Source organism: Entelurus aequoreus, linkage group LG03 (assembly GCF_033978785.1).
Source record: "Entelurus aequoreus isolate RoL-2023_Sb linkage group LG03, RoL_Eaeq_v1.1, whole genome shotgun sequence".
Classification (NCBI taxonomy): domain Eukaryota; kingdom Metazoa; phylum Chordata; class Actinopteri; order Syngnathiformes; family Syngnathidae; genus Entelurus; species Entelurus aequoreus.
Genome location: NC_084733.1, coordinates 84,590,445 through 84,610,870, shown reverse-complemented (window position 1 = coordinate 84,610,870; position 20,426 = coordinate 84,590,445). Strand labels below are relative to the sequence as shown.

The 20,426-nt window shown below is 34.1% G+C and overlaps 1 protein-coding gene across 6 annotated transcripts; it reads left to right on the top strand.

The window, feature by feature from the left end:
* Nucleotides 1-236: 236 nt before the first annotated feature.
* Nucleotides 237-19,344, top strand: cep41 (centrosomal protein 41). Of its 6 annotated transcripts, none has more exons than XM_062040730.1 (12): nucleotides 237-254; nucleotides 1,945-2,053; nucleotides 4,324-4,387; nucleotides 4,464-4,511; nucleotides 4,586-4,647; nucleotides 6,327-6,396; nucleotides 7,279-7,408; nucleotides 13,415-13,566; nucleotides 13,639-13,706; nucleotides 15,520-15,634; nucleotides 15,703-15,915; nucleotides 18,559-19,344. In XM_062040730.1, the coding sequence occupies exons 2-12, from the start codon at nucleotides 2,021-2,023 to the stop codon at nucleotides 18,675-18,677; spliced, it is 1,074 nt and encodes a 357-aa protein (XP_061896714.1). In that variant the 5' UTR covers nucleotides 237-254; nucleotides 1,945-2,020; the 3' UTR covers nucleotides 18,678-19,344. The 6 variants fall into 6 exon arrangements, with proteins under 6 accessions (XP_061896714.1, XP_061896715.1, XP_061896712.1 ...); XM_062040731.1 differs by lacking the exon at nucleotides 237-254 and adding an exon at nucleotides 605-622; XM_062040728.1 differs by lacking the exon at nucleotides 237-254 and adding an exon at nucleotides 991-1,074.
* Nucleotides 19,345-20,426: the final 1,082 nt, after the last annotated feature.

The window sequence follows — 20,426 nt, the reverse complement described above, 5'->3', positions numbered from 1 at the left end:
CATATAATAGTGCAGAATGACAAGCACTCTCAACCACACTATCTTACTGTTGTTGACGTGATACAGTATCGGTGCCTGTTATTGGCTAGAAAAAGTCAGCGCTCCCCAATAGCGTCTGTGATTGGTTGGAAAAGTCAACACGTCCCAATGACGTCTGTGATTGGTTGGGCAAAATTCAGCACTGCCCAATCAGCGCTTCGATTGAAGAGAGGTGACAATTCTAGGGCTTCGGTTGAAGTTGCTACTAAAACGCGGTAAATGTTCATTTGTTCGTTCATAATAATCCAAATTATCACTGGGATACACGGAACTTGCCTATTTCTACGAGGCGTTAAACTCAAAATATTACTGCACGCGTTACATCGCATATAATAGTGCAGAATGACAAGCACTCTCAACCACACTATCTTACTGTTGTTGACGTGATACAGTATCGGTGCCTGCTATTGGCTAGAAAAAGTCAGCGCTCCCCAATAGCGTCCGTGATTGGTTGGGAAAAGTCAATGCTTCAAAATGACGTCTGTGATTGGTTGGGGAAAAGTCAGCACCGCCCAATCAGCGCATCGATTGAAAAGAGGTGAAAATTCGAGGGCTTCGGTTGAAGTTGCTTTACTAAAACGCGGTAAATGTTCATTAGTTGGTTCATAATAATCTAAATTATCACTGGGATACACGTAACTTGCCTATTTCTACGAGGTATTGAACTCAAAATATCACTGCACGCGCTACATCGCATATAATAGCGTCCAATTATTGACAAGCACTCTCAACCACACTAGCCTACTGTTGTTGACGTGATACAGTATCGGTGCCTGTTATTGGCTGGAAAAAGTCAGTGCTTCCCAATGACGTCTGTGATTGGTTGGGAAAATGTCAATGCTTCCCAATGGTGTCTGTGATTCGTTGGAAAAAGTAAACACCGCCCAATCAGCGCATCGATTGAAGGGAGTTTAAAATTCGAGGGCTTCGGTTGAAGTTGCGTTACTAAAACGCGGTGAATGTTCATTTGTTGGTTGATAATAATCCAAATTATCACTAGGATACAAGTAACTTGCCTATTTCTACTAAAACGCGTTACTAAAACACGGTGAATGTACATTTGTTGGTTCATAATAATCCAAATTATCACTAGGATACAAGTTACTTGCCTATTTCTACTAAAACGCGTTACTAAAACACGGTGAATGTACATTTGTTGGTTCATAATAATCCAAATTATCACTAGGATACAAGTAACTTGCCTATTTCTACGAGGCGTTGAACTCAAAATATTACTGCAGGCGTTACATCGCCACTTGTAGTTTTTCATTATTTTCGTACGTTTGTGAGCTTTTAAGTGCTTATCATTCTGCACTGTTGGATGGAGGAGACATTTGAACATCATCGAACAATGTTTGCATGCCTGTAAGGTGACTAACTGACTTCATACCCGGCGAAAATATGACCAAAAAAAAGTATTCCGCCGCTGTGCAACCGGTTGTACAAGAAGGACAGTATCGGCTTCTGTGATTGGTTGAATGAAGTCAGTGCCGCCCAAAGGCGTTTGTGATTGGTTGGAAAACGTCAGCACTGCCCAATCAGCACCGAGAGCTAAGCTAACGGAGACTAGCACCATGCAAGGCTCAATGAAGACGTCATGTCGTCGTTGATGTAATGATTGTGATGATGTAAAGGCGCCATTGTCATGCTTTTGAGGCATTGTCTTGAAAACACGTCTCCTTGTTGTGTCGCCGACGTCTGTGTTGCATCACGGAGGCGACGCTAGTCACCAGCTTGATTGTTTAGCCTGTGAGCGATGGCTCATCAGTTGACTAGTTAGGTCTGGCTTGTTAGCACGGGAGAGCTCCGTTTCTTTAAAAAAAAAAAAAGCCAACGTTTCAATAAAAGCCACAATATTGCTTTTCGTGGCACGGCGTTGTTAATACTTTTTTTTTTTTTGTGCAGCGACGTTTAAATTGTGTCTTAGTGTGAAGAAACGTCGCGTTTGGTTTTCAAGGCATTCCGTCTTTTGGAGAGGAAGATGTCGCTGTACAGAGGCATCGGCGGAAACAAGGTACTTTCCTGCGTCAGTACTTCGTATTTGTCATACTTGCCCTGATAATGTGAAGTATAATGTGTGTACATTTGCGCCAATACGGGGGTTAACTGACTGAAGCTATGCTAGCTGGCTAGCTGCCGTTTGAGCTCCATGTCATGTTGCTATGGCAACCCCACAGCACCTGCTAACTATTCTGTCAAGAATTGTCCTTTCTTCCATCACAATACATGACCAAAATGGTCTTTAATTCCATCACAGTTCATGACCAAACTTGTATTTTCTTCCCTCACAATTCATGACCAAAATTGTCTTTTCTTCCATCACAGTTCATGACCAAAATTGTATTTTCTTCCCTCACAATTCATGACCAAAATTGTCTTTTCTTCCATCACATTTCATGACCAAAATTGTCTTTTCTTCCATCACATTTCATGACCAAAATTGTCTTTTCTTCCATCACAGTACATGACCAAAATTATGTTTTCTTCCATCACAGTACATGACCAAAATTATGTTTTCTTCCATCACAGTACATGACCGAAATTGTCTTTTCTTCTATCACAGTACATGACCAAAATTGTGTTTTCTTCCATCACAACACATGACAAAATTGTCCTTTCTTCCATCACAGTTCATGACCAAAATTGTATTTTCTTCCCTCACAATTCATGACCAAAATTGTATTTTCTTCCCTCACAATTCATGACCAAAATTGTCTTTTCTTCCATCACAGTTCATGACCAAAATTGTATTTTCTTCCCTCACAATTCATGACCAAAATTGTCTTTTCTTCCATCACATTTCATGACCAAAATTGTATTTTCTTCCATCACATTTCATGACCAAAATTGTCTTTTCTTCCATCACAATACATTACAAAATTATATTTTCTTCCATCACTGTACATGACCAAAATTGTCTTTTGTTCCATCACAATACATGACCAAAATTGTATTTTCTTCCATCACATTTCATGAGCCAAATTGTCTTTTCTTCCATCACAGTGCATGACCAAAAATATTTTCTTCCATCACAATACATGCCAAAATTATATTTTCTTCCATCACAGTACATGACCAAAATGGTCTTTTCTTCCATCACAGTTCATGACCAAAATTGTATTTTCTTCCCTCACAATTCATGACCAAAATGGTCTTTTCTTCCATCACTTTTCATGACCAAAATTGTCTTTTCTTCCATCACAGTTCATGACCAAAATTGTATTTTCTTCCATCACAGTTCATGACCAAAATTGTATTTTCTTCCCTCACAATTCATGACCAAAATTGTCTTTTCTTCCATCACAGTACATGACCAAAATTATGTTTTTTTCCATCACAGTACATGACCGAAATTGTATTTTCTTCCATCACATTTCATGACCAAAATGGTCTTTTCTTCCATCACATTTCATGACCAAAATTGTCTTTTCTTCTATCACAGTTCATGACCATAATTGTCTTTTCTTCCATCACAGTTCATTAACAAAATTATATTTTCTTCCATCACAGTACATGACCAAAATTGTGTTTTCTTCCATCACAGTTCATGACCAAAATTGTCTTTTCTTCCATCACAGTACATGACCAAAATTGTATTTTCTTCCATCACATTTCATGACCAAAATGGTCTTTTCTTCCATCATATTTCATGACCAAAATTGTCTTTTCTTCCATCACATTTCATGAAGTTATATTTTCTTCCATCACAGTACATGACCAAAGTTATATTTTCTTCCATCACAGTACATGACCAAAGTTATATTTTCTTCCATCACAGTTCATGACCAAAGTTATATTTTCTTCCATCACAGTTCATGACCAAAATTGTATTTTCTTCCATCACATTTCATGACCAAAATGGTCTTTTCTTCCATCAAAATACATGACAAAATTATATTTTCTTCCATCACAGTTCATGACCCAAATTGTCTTTTCTTCCATCACAATGCATGACCAAAAATATTTTCTTCCATCACAGTACATGACCAAAATGGTCTTTTCTTCCATCACAGTACATGACCAAAATGGTCTTTTCTTCCATCACAGTTCATGACCAAAATTATATTTTCTTCCATCACAGTTCATGACCAAAATTGTCTTTTCTTCCATCAAAATACATGACAAAATTATATTTTCTTCCATCACAGTACATGACCAAAATTGTCTTTTCTTCCATCACAGTTCATGACCAAAATTGTATTTTCTTCCATCACAGTACATGACCAAAATTATATTTTCTTCCATCACAGTTCATGACCAAAATTATATTTTCTTCCATCACAGTACATGACCAAACGCATACCGAAGAATGCAAAGTATCAGCACATCAAAACAAAACTGGACACAGGTTTGCGTACCATAATAATGTCATATTTCTAAACCATTCCCACTATTAAACTTTCATTTCTGTGTCTTGGAACCAGGGGTCAGCCTCACCAAGTATTTGGAGCGCCTAGAGGACATCAAAAAGAGTTATAACAAACATTTATTTGGCCCTTATTCGTCTGTTTGTGAATGACTTAGTTTCTTCTTCTTTGCCCTCCAGACTACAAGTTTAACCGAGGGGAAATCTACAAACGCTTTAAAGTGACAACATTTGCAGAACTGGTAAGATTCCACTCAGCTTGTTTTGGAATAGGAGTTCAAGTTAGAATGTGTACGGCACGTATTTAACGGTTTTTGTACAAACCCCAAAACCAGTGAAGTTGGCACGTCTGTAAATGGTAAATAAAAACAGAATACAATTATTTTCAAATCCTTTTCAACTTATATTCAATTGAATAGACTGCAAAGACAAGATATTTAACGTTCGAACTGGAAAACTTTGTTATTTTTTGCAAATATTAGCTCATTTGGAATTTGATACCTGCCACATGTTTCAAAAAAGCTGGGACAAGTGGCAAAAAAGACTGAGAAAGTTGAGGAATGCTCATCAAAACACTTACTTGCAACATCCCACAGGTGAACAGGCTAATTGGGAAAAGGTGGGTGCCATGATTGGGTATAAAAGCAGCTTCCATGAAATGCTCTGTCGTTCACAAACAAGGACGGGGCGAGGGTCACCACTTTGTCAACAAATGCGTGAGCAAATTGTCCAACAGTTTAAGAACAACATTTCTCAACCAGCTATTGCAAGGAATTTAGGGATTTCACCATCTACGGTCCGTAATATCGTCAAAAGGTTCAGAGAATCTGGAGAAATCACTGCATGTAACATTGAATGCCCGTGACCTTGAATCCCACAGGCAGTACTGCATCAAAGAGCGACATCAGTGTGTAAAGGATATCACCACATGAGCTCAGGAACACTTCAGAAAACCACAGTCAGTAACTACAGTTGGGCGCTACATCTGTAAGTGCAAGTTAAAACTGTACTTTACAAAGCGATAGCCATTTATCAACAACACCCAGAAACGCAGCTGGCTTCGCTGGGCCCGAGCTTATCTAAGATGGACTGATGCAAAGTGAAAAAGTGTTCTGTGGTCTGACGAGTCCACATTTCATTGTTTTTGGAAACTGTGGACGTTGTGGCCTACGGACCAAAGAGGAAAAAAAACTTCCGAATTGTTCTAGGCGCAAAGTTCAGAAGCCAGCATGTGTGATGGTATGGGGGTGTATTAGTGCCCAAGACATGGGTAACTTACACATCTGTGAAGGCACCATTAATGCTGAAAGGTACATACAGGTTTTGGAGCAACATATGTTGCCATCCAAACAACGTTACCATAGACGCCCCTGCTTATTTCAGCAAGACAATGCCAAGCCACGTGTTACAACAGCGTGGCTTCATAGTAAAAAGAGTGCGGGTACTAGACTGGCCTGCCTGTAGTCCAGACCTGTCTCCCATTGAAAATGTGTGGCTCATTATGAAGCCTAAAATACCACAACGGAGACCCCCGGACTGTTGAACAACTTAAGCTGTACATCAAGCAAGAATGGGGAAAAATTCCACCTGAAAAGCTTCAAAAATGTGTCTCCTCAGTTCCCAAACGTTTACTGAGTGTTGTTAAAAGGAAAGGCCATGTAACACAGTGGTAAAAATGCCCCTGTGACAACTTTTTTGCAATGTGATAGATAACTAACAGTGTAAGCTCAACAAATGTGCCTTCTAGCAGAATCAAATTTAGGGATTTCTAAGGTGTTCTTTTCTGCCAAAAGGAGGGCAAATGTTCCTCAAACACCATCATTGAAGCTTTAAAAGTGTACAGGCAATGTTTTAGCTCACTTAAGTGTAAAAAAAGAAGTCAAGTTGTGTTAACTTTGAACATTTCCCGCTGACACCTCAGATCCTTCAGGTGGCGTCCGTGTCGGACTTCGCCGAATGTGTCAGTGGGGATTCCAGTCACGGCCTGGATGGTAAGACGCAACAATTAGCATCACAAACATTTAGCATCATGTCTGACGTGACCCGGGTTGTAAGACCCAACAATTAGCATCACAAACATTTAGCATCATGTCGGACGTGACCCGGGTTGTAAGACCCAACAATTAGCATCACAAACATTTAGCATCATGTCTGACGTGACCCGGGTTGTAAGACCCAACAATTAGCATCACAAACATTTAGCATCATGTCTGACGTGACCCGGGTTGTAAGACCCAACAATTAGCATCACAAACATTTAGCATCATGTCGGACGTGACCCGGGTTGTAAGACCCAACAATTAGCATCACAGACATTTAGCATCATGTCGGACGTGACCCGGGTTGTAAGACCCAACAATTAGCATCACAAACATTTAGCATCATGTCGGACGTGACCCGGGTTGTAAGACCCAACAATTAGCATCACAAACATTTAGCATCATGTCTGACGTGACCCGGGTTGTAAGACCCAACAATTAGCATCACAAACATTTAGCATCATGTCTGACGTGACCCGGGTTGTAAGGCCCAACAATTAGCATCACAAACATTTAGCATCATGTCGGACGTGACCCGGGTTGTAAGACCCAACAATTGGCATCACAAACATTTAGCATCATGTCGGACGTGACCCGGGTTGTAAGACCCAACAATTGGCATCACAAACATTTAGCATCATGTCGGACGTGACCCGGGTTGTAAGACCCAACAATTAGCATCACAAACATTTAGCATCATGTCGGACGTGACCCGGGTTGTAAGACCCAACAATTAGCATCACAAACATTTAGCATCATGTCGGACGTGACCCGGGTTGTAAGACCCAACAATTAGCATCACGTGACCCGGGTTGAAGAGTGTCTCTCACACAGACGGTGACGGCGTGATGGTGGCAAAGGCAGAGGCGGAGTCAAACGGCTCACCCGAGAGGTTGGGACCTTCAGGGCGTCAGGACGGGGCACAGGAGCAGGACTCCGGCCAGGGCAGGTCCACTCTGCTAAGGTAGCATTTAGTGTCTACTAACATAAACGTTTGTTATCACATAGTATAATAGTCACTAACATGAAGGTTGTTATTACATAGTTTAATAGTCACTAACATGAAGGTTGTTATTAAATAGTTTAATAGTCACTAACATGAAGGTTGTTATTACATAGTATAATAGTCACTAACATGAAGGTTGTTATTAAATAGTTTAATAGTCACTAACATGAAGGTTGTTATTACATAGTTTAATAGTCACTAACATGAAGGTTGTTATTACATAGTATAATAGTCACTAACATGAAGGTTGTTATTAAATAGTTTAATAGTCACTAACATGAAGATTGTTAAAAGGTTGTTATTACATAGTTTAATAGTCACTAACATGAAGGTTGTTATTACAGAGTTTAATAGTCACTAACATGAAGGTTGTTATTAAATAGTTTAATAGTCACTAACATGAAGGTTGTTATTACATAGTTTAATAGTCACTAACATGAAGGTTGTTATTACAGAGTTTAATAGTCCCTAACAAGAAGGTTGTTATTACAGAGTTTAATAGTCTCTAACATGAAGGTTGTTATTACATAGTTTAATAGTCACTAGCATGAAGGTTGTTATTACAGAGTTTAATAGTCACTAACATGAAGGTTGTTATTACATAGTTTAATAGTCACTAACATGAAGGTTGTTATTAAATAGTTTAATAGTCACTAACATGAAGGTTGTTATTACATAGTATAATAGTCACTAACATGAAGGTTGTTATTAAATAGTTTAATAGTCACTAACATGAAGGTTGTTATTACATAGTTTAATAGTCACTAACATGAAGGTTGTTATTACATAGTATAATAGTCACTAACATGAAGGTTGTTATTAAATAGTTTAATAGTCACTAACATGAAGGTTGTTATTACATAGTTTAATAGTCACTAACATGAAGGTTGTTATTACATAGTATAATAGTCACTAACATGAAGGTTGTTATTAAATAGTTTAATAGTCACTAACATGAAGATTGTTAAAAGGTTGTTATTACATAGTTTAATAGTCACTAACATGAAGGTTGTTATTACATAGTTTAATAGTCACTAACATGAAGGTTGTTATTACATAGTTTAATAGTCACTAACATGAAGGTTGTTATTACAGAGTTTAATAGTCACTAACATGAAGGTTGTTATTACACAGTTTAATAGTCACTAACATGAAGGTTGTTATTACATAGTTTAATAGTCACTAACATGAAGGTTGTTATTACATAGTTTAATAGTCACTAACATGAAGGTTGTAATTACAGAGTTTAATAGTCACTAACATGAAGGTTGTTATTACAGAGTTTAATAGTCACTAACATGGAGGTTGTTATTACATAGTTTAATAGTCACTAACATGAAGGTTGTAATTACAGAGTTTAATAGTCACTAACATGAAGGTTGTTATTACATAGTTTAATAGTCACTAACATGAAGGTTGTTATTACATAGTATAATAGTCACTAACATGAAGGTTGTTATTAAATAGTTTAATAGTCACTAACATGAAGGTTGTTATTACATAGTTTAATAGTCACTAACATGAAGGTTGTTATTACATAGTATAATAGTCACTAACATGAAGGTTGTTATTAAATAGTTTAATAGTCACTAACATGAAGGTTGTTATTACATAGTTTAATAGTCACTAACATGAAGGTTGTTATTACATAGTATAATAGTCACTAACATGAAGGTTGTTATTAAATAGTTTAATAGTCACTAACATGAAGATTGTTAAAAGGTTGTTATTACATAGTTTAATAGTCACTAACATGAAGGTTGTTATTACATAGTTTAATAGTCACTAACATGAAGGTTGTTATTACATAGTTTAATAGTCACTAACATGAAGGTTGTTATTACAGAGTTTAATAGTCACTAACATGAAGGTTGTTATTACACAGTTTAATAGTCACTAACATGAAGGTTGTTATTACATAGTTTAATAGTCACTAACATGAAGGTTGTTATTACATAGTTTAATAGTCACTAACATGAAGGTTGTAATTACAGAGTTTAATAGTCACTAACATGAAGGTTGTTATTACATAGTTTAATAGTCACTAACATGAAGGTTGTTATTACATAGTTTAATAGTCACTAACATGAAGGTTGTTATTACATAGTTTAATAGTCACTAAAATGAAGGTTGTTATTATATAGTTTAATAGTCACTAACATGAAGGTTGTTATTACATAGTTTAATAGTCACTAACATGAAGGTTGTAATTACAGAGTTTAATAGTCACTAACATGAAGGTTGTTATTACATAGTTTAATAGTCACTAACATGAAGGTTGTTATTACATAGTTTAATAGTCACTAACATGAAGGTTGTTATTACATAGTTTAATAGTCACTAACATGAAGGTTGTTATTACAGAGTTTAATAGTCACTAACATGAAGGTTGTTATTACATAGTTTAATAGTCACTAACATGAAGGTTGTTATTACATAGTTTAATAGTCACTAACATGAAGGTTGTAATTACAGAGTTTAATAGTCACTAACATGAAGGTTGTTATTACATAGTTTAATAGTCACTAACATGAAGGTTGTTATTACATAGTTTAATAGTCACTAACATGAAGGTTGTAATTACAGAGTTTAATAGTCACTAACATGAAGGTTGTTATTACATAGTTTAATAGTCACTAACATGAAGGTTGTTATTACAGAGTTTAATAGTCACTAACATGAAGGTTGTTATTACAGAGTTTAATAGTCCCTAACAAGAAGGTTGTTATTACAGAGTTTAATAGTCTCTAACATGAAGGTTGTTATTACATAGTTTAATAGTCACTAGCATGAAGGTTGTTATTACAGAGTTTAATAGTCACTAACGTGAAGGTTGTTATTACATAGTTTAATAGTCACTAGCATGAAGGTTGTTATTACATAGTTTAATAGTCACTAACATGAAGGTTGTTATTACATAGTTTAATAGTCACTAACATGAAGGTTGTTATTACATAGTTTAATAGTCACTAACATGAAGGTTGTTATTACAGAGTTTAATAGTCACTAACATGAAGGTTGTTATTACAGAGTTTAATAGTCACTAACATGAAGGTTGTTATTACATAGTTTAATAGTCACTAACATGAAGGTTGTTATTAAACATAGTTTAATAGTCACTAACATGAAGGTTGTTAGTACATAGTTTAATAGTCACTAACATGAAGGTTGTAATTACAGAGTTTAATAGTCACTAACATGAAGGTTGTTATTACATAGTTTAATAGTCACTAACATGAAGGTTGTTATTACATAGTTTAATAGTCACTAACATGAAGGTTGTAATTACAGAGTTTAATAGTCACTAACATGAAGGTTGTTATTACAGAGTTTAATAGTCACTAACATGAAGGTTGTTATTACATAGTTTAATAGTCACTAACATGAAGGTTGTTATTAAACATAGTTTAATAGTCACTAACATGAAGGTTGTTATTACATAGTTTAATAGTCACTAACATGAAGGTTGTAATTACAGAGTTTAATAGTCACTAACATGAAGGTTGTTATTACATAGTTTAATAGTCACTAACATGAAGGTTGTAATTACAGAGTTTAATAGTCACTAACATGAAGGTTGTTATTACAGAGTTTAATAGTCACTAACATGAAGGTTGTTATTACATAGTTTAATAGTCACTAACATGAAGGTTGTTATTACATAGTTTAATAGTCACTAACATGAAGGTTGTTATTACAGAGTTTAATAGTCACTAACATGAAGGTTGTTATTACATAGTTTAATAGTCACTAACATGAAGGTTGTTATTACATAGTTTAATAGTCACTAACATGAAGGTTGTTATTACAGAGTTTAATAGTCACTAACATGAAGGTTGTTATTACATAGTTTAATAGTCACTAACATGAAGGTTGTTATTACATAGTTTAATAGTCACTAACATGAAGGTTGTTATTACATAGTTTAATAGTCACTAACATGAAGGTTGTTATTACATAGTTTAATAGTCACTAACATGAAGGTTGTAATTACAGAGTTTAATAGTCACTAACATGAAGGTTGTTATTACAGAGTTTAATAGTCACTAACATGAAGGTTGTTATTACATAGTTTAATAGTCACTAACATGAAGGTTGTTATTACATAGTTTAATAGTCACTAACATGAAGGTTGTTATTACATAGTTTAATAGTCACTAACATGAAGGTTGTTATTACAGAGTTTAATAGTCACTAACATGAAGGTTGTTATTACATAGTTTAATAGTCACTAACATGAAGGTTGTTATTACATAGTTTAATAGTCACTAACATGAAGGTTGTAATTACAGAGTTTAATAGTCACTAACATGAAGGTTGTTATTACATAGTTTAATAGTCACTAACATGAAGGTTGTTATTACATAGTTTAATAGTCACTAACATGAAGGTTGTTATTACATAGTTTAATAGTCACTAACATGAAGGTTGTTATTACATAGTTTAATAGTCACTAACATGAAGGTTGTAATTACAGAGTTTAATAGTCACTAACATGAAGGTTGTTATTACAGAGTTTAATAGTCACTAACATGGAGGTTGTTATTACATAGTTTAATAGTCACTAACATGAAGGTTGTAATTACAGAGTTTAATAGTCACTAACATGAAGGTTGTTATTACATAGTTTAATAGTCACTAACATGAAGGTTGTTATTACAGAGTTTAATAGTCACTAACATGAAGGTTGTTATTACATAGTTTAATAGTCACTAACATGAAGGTTGTTATTAAACATAGTTTAATAGTCACTAACATGAAGGTTGTTATTACATAGTTTAATAGTCACTAACATGAAGGTTGTTATTACAGAGTTTAATAGTCACTAACATGAAGGTTGTTATTACATAGTTTAATAGTCACTAACATGAAGGTTGTTATTACATAGTTTAATAGTCACTAACATGAAGGTTGTAATTACAGAGTTTAATAGTCACTAACATGAAGGTTGTTATTACAGAGTTTATTATAGTCATTAACATGAAGGTTGTTATTACATAGTTTAATAGTCACTAGCATGAAGGTTGTTATTACAGAGTTTAATAGTCACTAACATGAAGGTTGTTATTAAACATAGTTTAATAGTCACTAACATGAAGGTTGTTATTACAGAGTTTAATAGTCACTAACATGAAGGTTGTTATTACATAGTTTAATAGTCACTAGCATGAAGGTTGTTATTACATAGTTTAATAGTCACTAGCATGAAGGTTGTTATTACAGAGTTTAATAGTCACTAACATGAAGGTTGTTATTACATAGTTTAATAGTCACTAACATGAAGGTTGTTATTACAGAGTTTAATAGTCACTAACATGAAGGTTGTTATTACATAGTTTAATAGTCACTAACATGAAGGTTGTTATTACATAGTTTAATAGTCACTAACATGAAGGTTGTTATTACAGAGTTTAATAGTCACTAACATGAAGGTTGTTATTACATAGTTTAATAGTCACTAACATGAAGGTTGTTATTACAGAGTTTAATAGTCACTAACATGAAGGTTGTTATTACATAGTTTAATAGTCACTAACATGAAGGTTGTTATTACATAGTTTAATAGTCACTAACATGAAGGTTGTAATTACATAGTTTAATAGTCACTAACATGAAGGTTGTTATTACAGAGTTTAATAGTCACTAACATGAAGGTTGTAATTACAGAGTTTAATAGTCACTAACATGAAGGTTGTTATTAAATAGTTTAATAGTCACTAACATGAAGGTTGTAATTACAGAGTTTAATAGTCACTAACATGAAGGTTGTTATTACATAGTTTAATAGTCACTAACATGAAGGTTGTAATTACATAGTTTAATAGTCACTAACATGAAGGTTGTTATTAAATAGTTTAATAGTCACTAACATGGAGGTTGTAATTACTCGTAGGCCATGGCAGCTGTCAGTGTGTGTCATGTCAGAAGATGCAAAGACGTTATTCTTGTCATCCTTTCTGCCAGCGTCATCAACGGTGTGGGCGAGCTGAACATGAACGGCGACAAAAGCAAGGCGCCGGACAACGCGGACCCCGATAAGCCGTACCCGGACTGCCCCTACCTGCTGCTGGACATGCGTGATCGCGACAACTACGATCAGTGCCACATCGTCAGCGGTATGTGGCTCCGCCCCTTCCTGGTCCTCCTACAATAAGGTCCTCACGGTTGGTCTCCCATGTTCTCCGCAGCCTACAGTTTCCCCATGGCCATGCTGTCACGCACCATGAACCCTTACACCAAGGAAGTGCTGGAATATGTATCCTTATCCTCGCCTAGATCTTGTCATAATGTGTGGCCTTCGCGCACATCTGAGGTTTTGGGGCCCGCCAGGCATCACTAGTTTAAGAAGGCATCTGGCCCCTAATATTTGACTTTTTAATTGCTGCAACTTTGCTGCCATCTTGAGGACAATGTGAGTAAATCAGGTCAATGACCATGGAATACACATTATATATATATATATATATATATATATATATATATATATATATATATATATATATATATATATATATATATATATATATATATATATTTATATATATATATTTATATTTATATATTTATATATATATATATATTTATATTTATATTTATATTTATATATATATATTTATATTTATATATTTATATATTTATATATATATATATATATATATATATATATTTATATATTTATATATATATATATATTTATATATATATATATTTATATATATATATATATATATATTTATATATATATATATTTATATATATATATATATATATATATTTATATATATATATATTTATATATATATATATATATATATTTATATATATATATATTTATATATATATATATATATATATATATATATATATATATATATATATATATATATATATATATATACAGGTATATACCAGCTTTTCCTCCCAGGGAATTAAGGTCACTGGTCAATCCCAAATTCTTTTGATGACATATATGCTGAGTAAGAAGGACCATCAAGACAGAATAGGAATATTAAAGTACTAGCTGATCCAAACATGAATATCAATATAGAAATAACTCTTAAACATATATGCATTCTCCACAATATATATATACAGTATATATATATATATATATATATATATATATATATATATATATATATATATATATATATATATATATATATATATATATACATACAGTCGTGATCAAAAGTTTACATACACTTGTAAAGAACATAATGTCATGGCTGTCTTGAGTTTCCAATCATTTCTACAACTCTTATTTTTTTGTGATAGAGTGATTGGAGCACATACGTGTTGGTTAGAAAAAACCTTCATAAAGTTTGGTTCTTTTATGAATTTATGATGGGTCTACTGAAAATGTGACCAAATCTGCTGGGTCAAAAGTATACATACAGCAATGTTAATATTTGCTTACATGTCCCTTGGCAAGTTTCACTGCAATAAGGCACTTTTGGTAGCCATCCACAAGCTTCTGCTTGAATTTTTGACCACTCTTGACAAAATTTAGCTAAATTTGTTGGTTTTCTGACATGGACTTGTTTCTTCAGCATTGTCCACACATTTAAGTCAGGACTTTAGGAAGGCCATTCTAAAACCTTAATTCTATTCTGCTTTAGCCATTCCTTTACCACTTTTGACGTGTGTTTGGGGTCATTGTCCTGTTGGAACACCCAACCTCCGGGCTGATTTTTTTTAGGTTGTCCTGAAGAATTGGGAGGTAATCCTCCTTTTTCATTGTCCCATTTACTCTCTGTAAAACACCAGTTGCATTGGCAGCAAAACAGGCCCAGCGCATAATACTACCACCACCATGCTTGACGGTAGGCGTGGTGTTCCTGGGATTAAAGGCCTCACCTTTTCTCCTCCAAACATATTGCTGGGTATTGTGGCCAAACATCTCCAATTTTGTTTAATCTGACCACAGAACTTTCCTCCAGAAGGTCTTATCTTTGTCCATGTGATGTCAGATGAAACACAAATGGAGCTGTTTGGCCACAACACCCAGCAATCAGTTGTGTGATGTCCACGTTGTTGGTTGTTGACCTTTAACCCCGCCCGAGTAGAAGAACACCGACGGCAAGATCATCATCGTGTACGACGAGGACGAGCGCATCGCCAGCCACGGCGCCACCATGATGTGCCAGCGAGGCTTCGAGAACCTCTTCCTGCTCAGCGGAGGTACATAAGGCGGAGCCCGCAGGCGTTGCCGTGACGACGTGAGCCGACAAGTGTCCTGTGTCCCGCAGGTCTGAAGGCGGTGGCTCAGAAGTTCCCTGAGGGCATGACCACGGGCACCCTGCCGCTGTCCTGCCAGCCTCCTCCCGCACCCTCCAAGTGGAAGAAGTGCCTTGCTTCGCCACCGCCGCCGCCCTCGCGCGTGGCCGACAAAAGATGGCGCTTCACTGCCGACGAGCTCACCAGGATCGAAGGCCAGCTGGAGAACATCGCCGTCAACAGCAGTAATAACTCTTCTTATATTATTAGTATTATATTCTTTCTATGCACAAAACATACATAATACTCTATTTAATTTATATTATTATTATTATTATTATTATTATGTTCTTTCTACACACTAAACATACATAATACACTCTTTACTTTGTTATTATTATTATTATTATTATTATATTATTTCTACACACAAAACATGCATAATACACTCTTTACTTTATATTATTATTATTATTATATTCTTTCTACACAGAAAACATACATAATACACTCTTTACTTTATATTGTTATTATTATTATATTATTTCTACACACAAAACATACATAACACACTTTACTTTTTATTGTTATTATTATATTCTTTCTACACACTAAACATACATAATACACTCTTTACTTTATATTATTATTATTATATTATTATTTATACACACAAAACATACATAATACACTCTTTACTTTATATTATTATTATTATTATATTTTTTCTACACACTAAACATACATAATAAACTATTTAGTTCATATTATTATTATTATTATATCTTATTCTTTCTACACACAAAACATACATAATACACTTTTCAGTTTATATTCTTCTTATTATATTCTTTCTACACACTAAACATAATACACTCTTTACTTTATATTATTATGATTATATTCTTTCTACACACAAAACATACATAACACACTCTTTACTTTGTATTGTTATTATTATTATATTCTTTCTACACACTAATCATACATAATACACTCTTTACTTTATATTATTATTATTATTCTATTATTATTTATACACACAAAACATACATAATACACTTTTTTCTTTATATTATTATTATTATATTTTTTCTACACACTAAACATACATAATACACTATTTAGTTCATATTATTATTATTATTATTATTATATCTTATTCTTTCTACACACAAAACATACATAATACACTTTTCAGTTTATATTCTTCTTCTTTTTATTATTATAGTCTTTCTACACACTAAACATACATAATACACTCTTTACTTTATATTATCATTATTATATTCTTTCTACACACAAAACATACATAATACACTCTTTACTTTATATTATTATTACTATTATATTCTTTCTACACACTAAACATACATAATAAACAATTTAGTTCATATTATTATTATTATTATTATTATTATATCTTATTCTTTCTACACACAGAACATACATAATACACTTTTCAGTTTATATTCTTCTTATTATTATTATATTCCTTCTACACACAAAACATACATAATACACTTTTCAGTTTATATTCTTCTTCTTCTTATTATTATATTCTTTCTACACACTAAACATACATAATACACTCTTTACTTTTTATTATTATTATTATTATTATTATATTCTTTCTACACACCAAACATACATAACACACTCTTTACTTTTTATTGTTATTATTATTATATTCTTTCTACACACTAAACATACATAATACACTCTTTATTTTATATTATTATTATTATTATATTATTATTTATGCACACAAAACATACATAATACACTCTTTTCTTTATATTATTATTATTATTATATTTTTTCTACACACTAAACATACATAATAAACTCTTTAGTTCATATTATTATTATTATTATTATTATTATTATATCTTATTCTTTCTACACACAAAAGATACATAATACACTTTTCAGTTTATAGTATTATTATTATTATTATTATTATTATTATTATTATTATTATTATTATTATTATTATTATTATTATAATATTCTTTCTACACACAAAACATACATAACACACACTATACTTTTTATTGTTATTATTATATTCTTTCTACACACTAAACATACATAAAACACTCTTTACTTTATATTATTATTATTATATTATTATTTATATACACAAAACATACATAATACACTCTTTACTTTATATTATTATTATTATTATATTTTTTTCTACACACTAAACATACATAATAAACTATTTAGTTCATATTATTATTATTATTATAAGATTATCATATCTTATTCTTTCTACACACAAAACATAATACACTTTTCAGTTTATATTATTATTATTATTATTATATTCTTTCTATGCACTAAACATACATAATACACTCCTTACTTTATATTATTCTATTCTTTCGACGCACTAAACATAATACACTCTTTACTTTATATTATTATTATTATATTTTATTATTCTTTCTACACACTTAACATATATAATACACTCTTTAGTTTATATTATTATACTATATTTTATTGTACTTTTCTACTCACAAGACACTCTTTAGTTGATATTATTATTTAGCAAAAATGCTGTGCTTCATCAATACATTCATTTCATCATCCTGTCTTCAGCAATAATATGTAGATTAATTAAAGTGTAATAATTGTAGGTTTATAGTGTTGATTTTAGTAGAAAAATACTGTTATTGTATTAATAAATGTAGTAGAAAAAGTACGTTTTTTTGCAGTAATTGTTCATTTAAGCGGAAACAGGTTTATTGTGTTCCACTAAAATGACCAAATAAGTTTATTGCAGTGGTGAAAGTTTCAGTAATATTGTAGAAAGTGTACTTGACGCTGGACTTTGTGCAGTCCTCTTGCCAAAAACAATATGTTGTTGTGTTCAGGTCGTACGTCCAGTCGCATGTCCACCTGCAGCAGTCTGTCCAAAATATCCAGTGTTCACACTTCTCACACGTCATCCACGTCCGGCAGGGACGGCCATGTTCAGAGGCCCTGGAAGTAGCCCCGCCCCCTTTTCAAGTCTTTCCTGCTGCTGCGGAATCAATCAATACTTGGATCTGTGGAGGACTTTTTTATTAATATTTAATGTGCACGCAGGTCATGTCCGGTTGGGACAAAACATCCGTGTGTGTGTGTGTGTGTGTGTGTGTGTGTGTGTGTGTGTGTGTGTGTGTGTGTGTGTGTGTGTGTGTGTGTGTGTGTGTGTGTGTGTGTGTGTGTGTACACTGGACAACTGAATGTTCATAAGACAAAAGATGCATTTTTAATGCTGTATTTTTGTAAACTGCTTAATGTATCACAACTGTCTTAATGATTTGATTCAATGATGAGGCTGATTTTTACTGATTGTGTGTGTGTGTGTGTGCGTGTGTGTGTGTGTGTGTGTGTGTGTACTGAACAACTGAATGTTCATAAGACAAAAGATGCATTTTTAACACTGTATTTTTGTAAAGTGCATCATGAATCACAACTGTCTTAATTTGATTCAGTGATGAGGCTGATTTTTACTAATTGTTTTCTTTTGTGTGTGTGTGTGTGTGTGTGTGTGTGTGTGTCTTGCTGCCTTCCTTGTTGTGTTGTTGGTTTCAATCGTGGAAGATCACCGATTTTCCTGTCATTTTCAAGTGTGTTGGTCTTTAGATTGAAATAAAATGATAGAATTATGGAAATATTTCATGTCATTTTTTGTCATCCTATATGTGGAGGGGGGCGTGGTCTGCCGGGCCTGCCGCGGAGCGGGGTGTGTAAGGACCGGCCTCGAAGCACAGCTGGCAGGTGAATGGATTACCCAGCTGGGGCTGATCGTTCAATCACCCGCCATGCTCATTAGCAGCAGCCGGGCCGAGACACGGTTGTTGGAGTTGGAGTGAACGAGGAAGTGCGCACTGGACATTGCCAGAGAGACTGAAAAGTTGTGCGCTGTCCTAGCGTGTGTGCGCTGCCAATAAAAGAAGACATTTTTAACAGCAGACATCCAGGTTGTGGGAGGATTTGTCAGCATCAGGTGAACCTACGGGAGAAAGACCTCCACACTATGTAAACATGTTTGCAACTTGTTCAAAGTATGAAATAAAAAACGTAAAACTTGTTTATTGGCCTAAATGAACACACAGGTGCTCATTGCAGAGGCGTGCACATAACACAAATATCAGTTGTGTTCACAAATAGCTAAACAAAAGTCTCAGGTGCCTCTTTGACCTTCATAAGTACTGAATGTTGACTATTGGGCATGTCTCCCTGTGAGTATAAACACTTTGTTGTCTGGGCATGTCATTCCCCCTGTGAGGACAAATACATTGTTGTCTGGGCATGTCTCCCCTTGTGAGGATAAACAAACTGTTGTTTAGGCATGTACCCTCATGTGAGGATAAAGACTTGTATTGTCTGGGCATATCATTCTCCCTGTGAGGCTAAACACACTGTTGTCTGGGCATGTCTCCCCGTTAGAATAAATACATTGTTTTCTGGGCATGTCTCCACTTGTAAGGATAAACACATTGTTGTGTGGCCATGTCCCCTCATGTGAGGATAAACATATTGTTGTCTGGGCATGTCATCCCCCCGTGAGAATGAATACATTGTTGTCTGGGTATGTTTCCCCTGTGAGGATAAACACATTGTTGTCTGGGCATAACCCCCGTAAGAATGAATACATTATTTTCTGGGCATGTCATTCCCCCTGGGAGGATAAACACATTGTTGTCTGGGCATGTCCACCCGTAAGAATAAATACATTGTTGTCTGGGCATGT

What these genes read in the sequence shown, in the direction of transcription:
- cep41 (XM_062040730.1), top strand. Translation starts at nt 2,021, where the DNA reads ATGTCGCTGTACAGAGGCATCGGCGGAAACAAG. An exon ending in CCTAGAGGACATCAAAAAGA is followed by an intron (nt 4,512 to 4,585) that starts GTTATAACAAAC and finishes TTTGCCCTCCAG; the next exon opens with ACTACAAGTTTAACCGAGGG. An exon ending in TTCCAGTCACGGCCTGGATG is followed by an intron (nt 6,397 to 7,278) that starts GTAAGACGCAAC and finishes TCTCTCACACAG; the next exon opens with ACGGTGACGGCGTGATGGTG.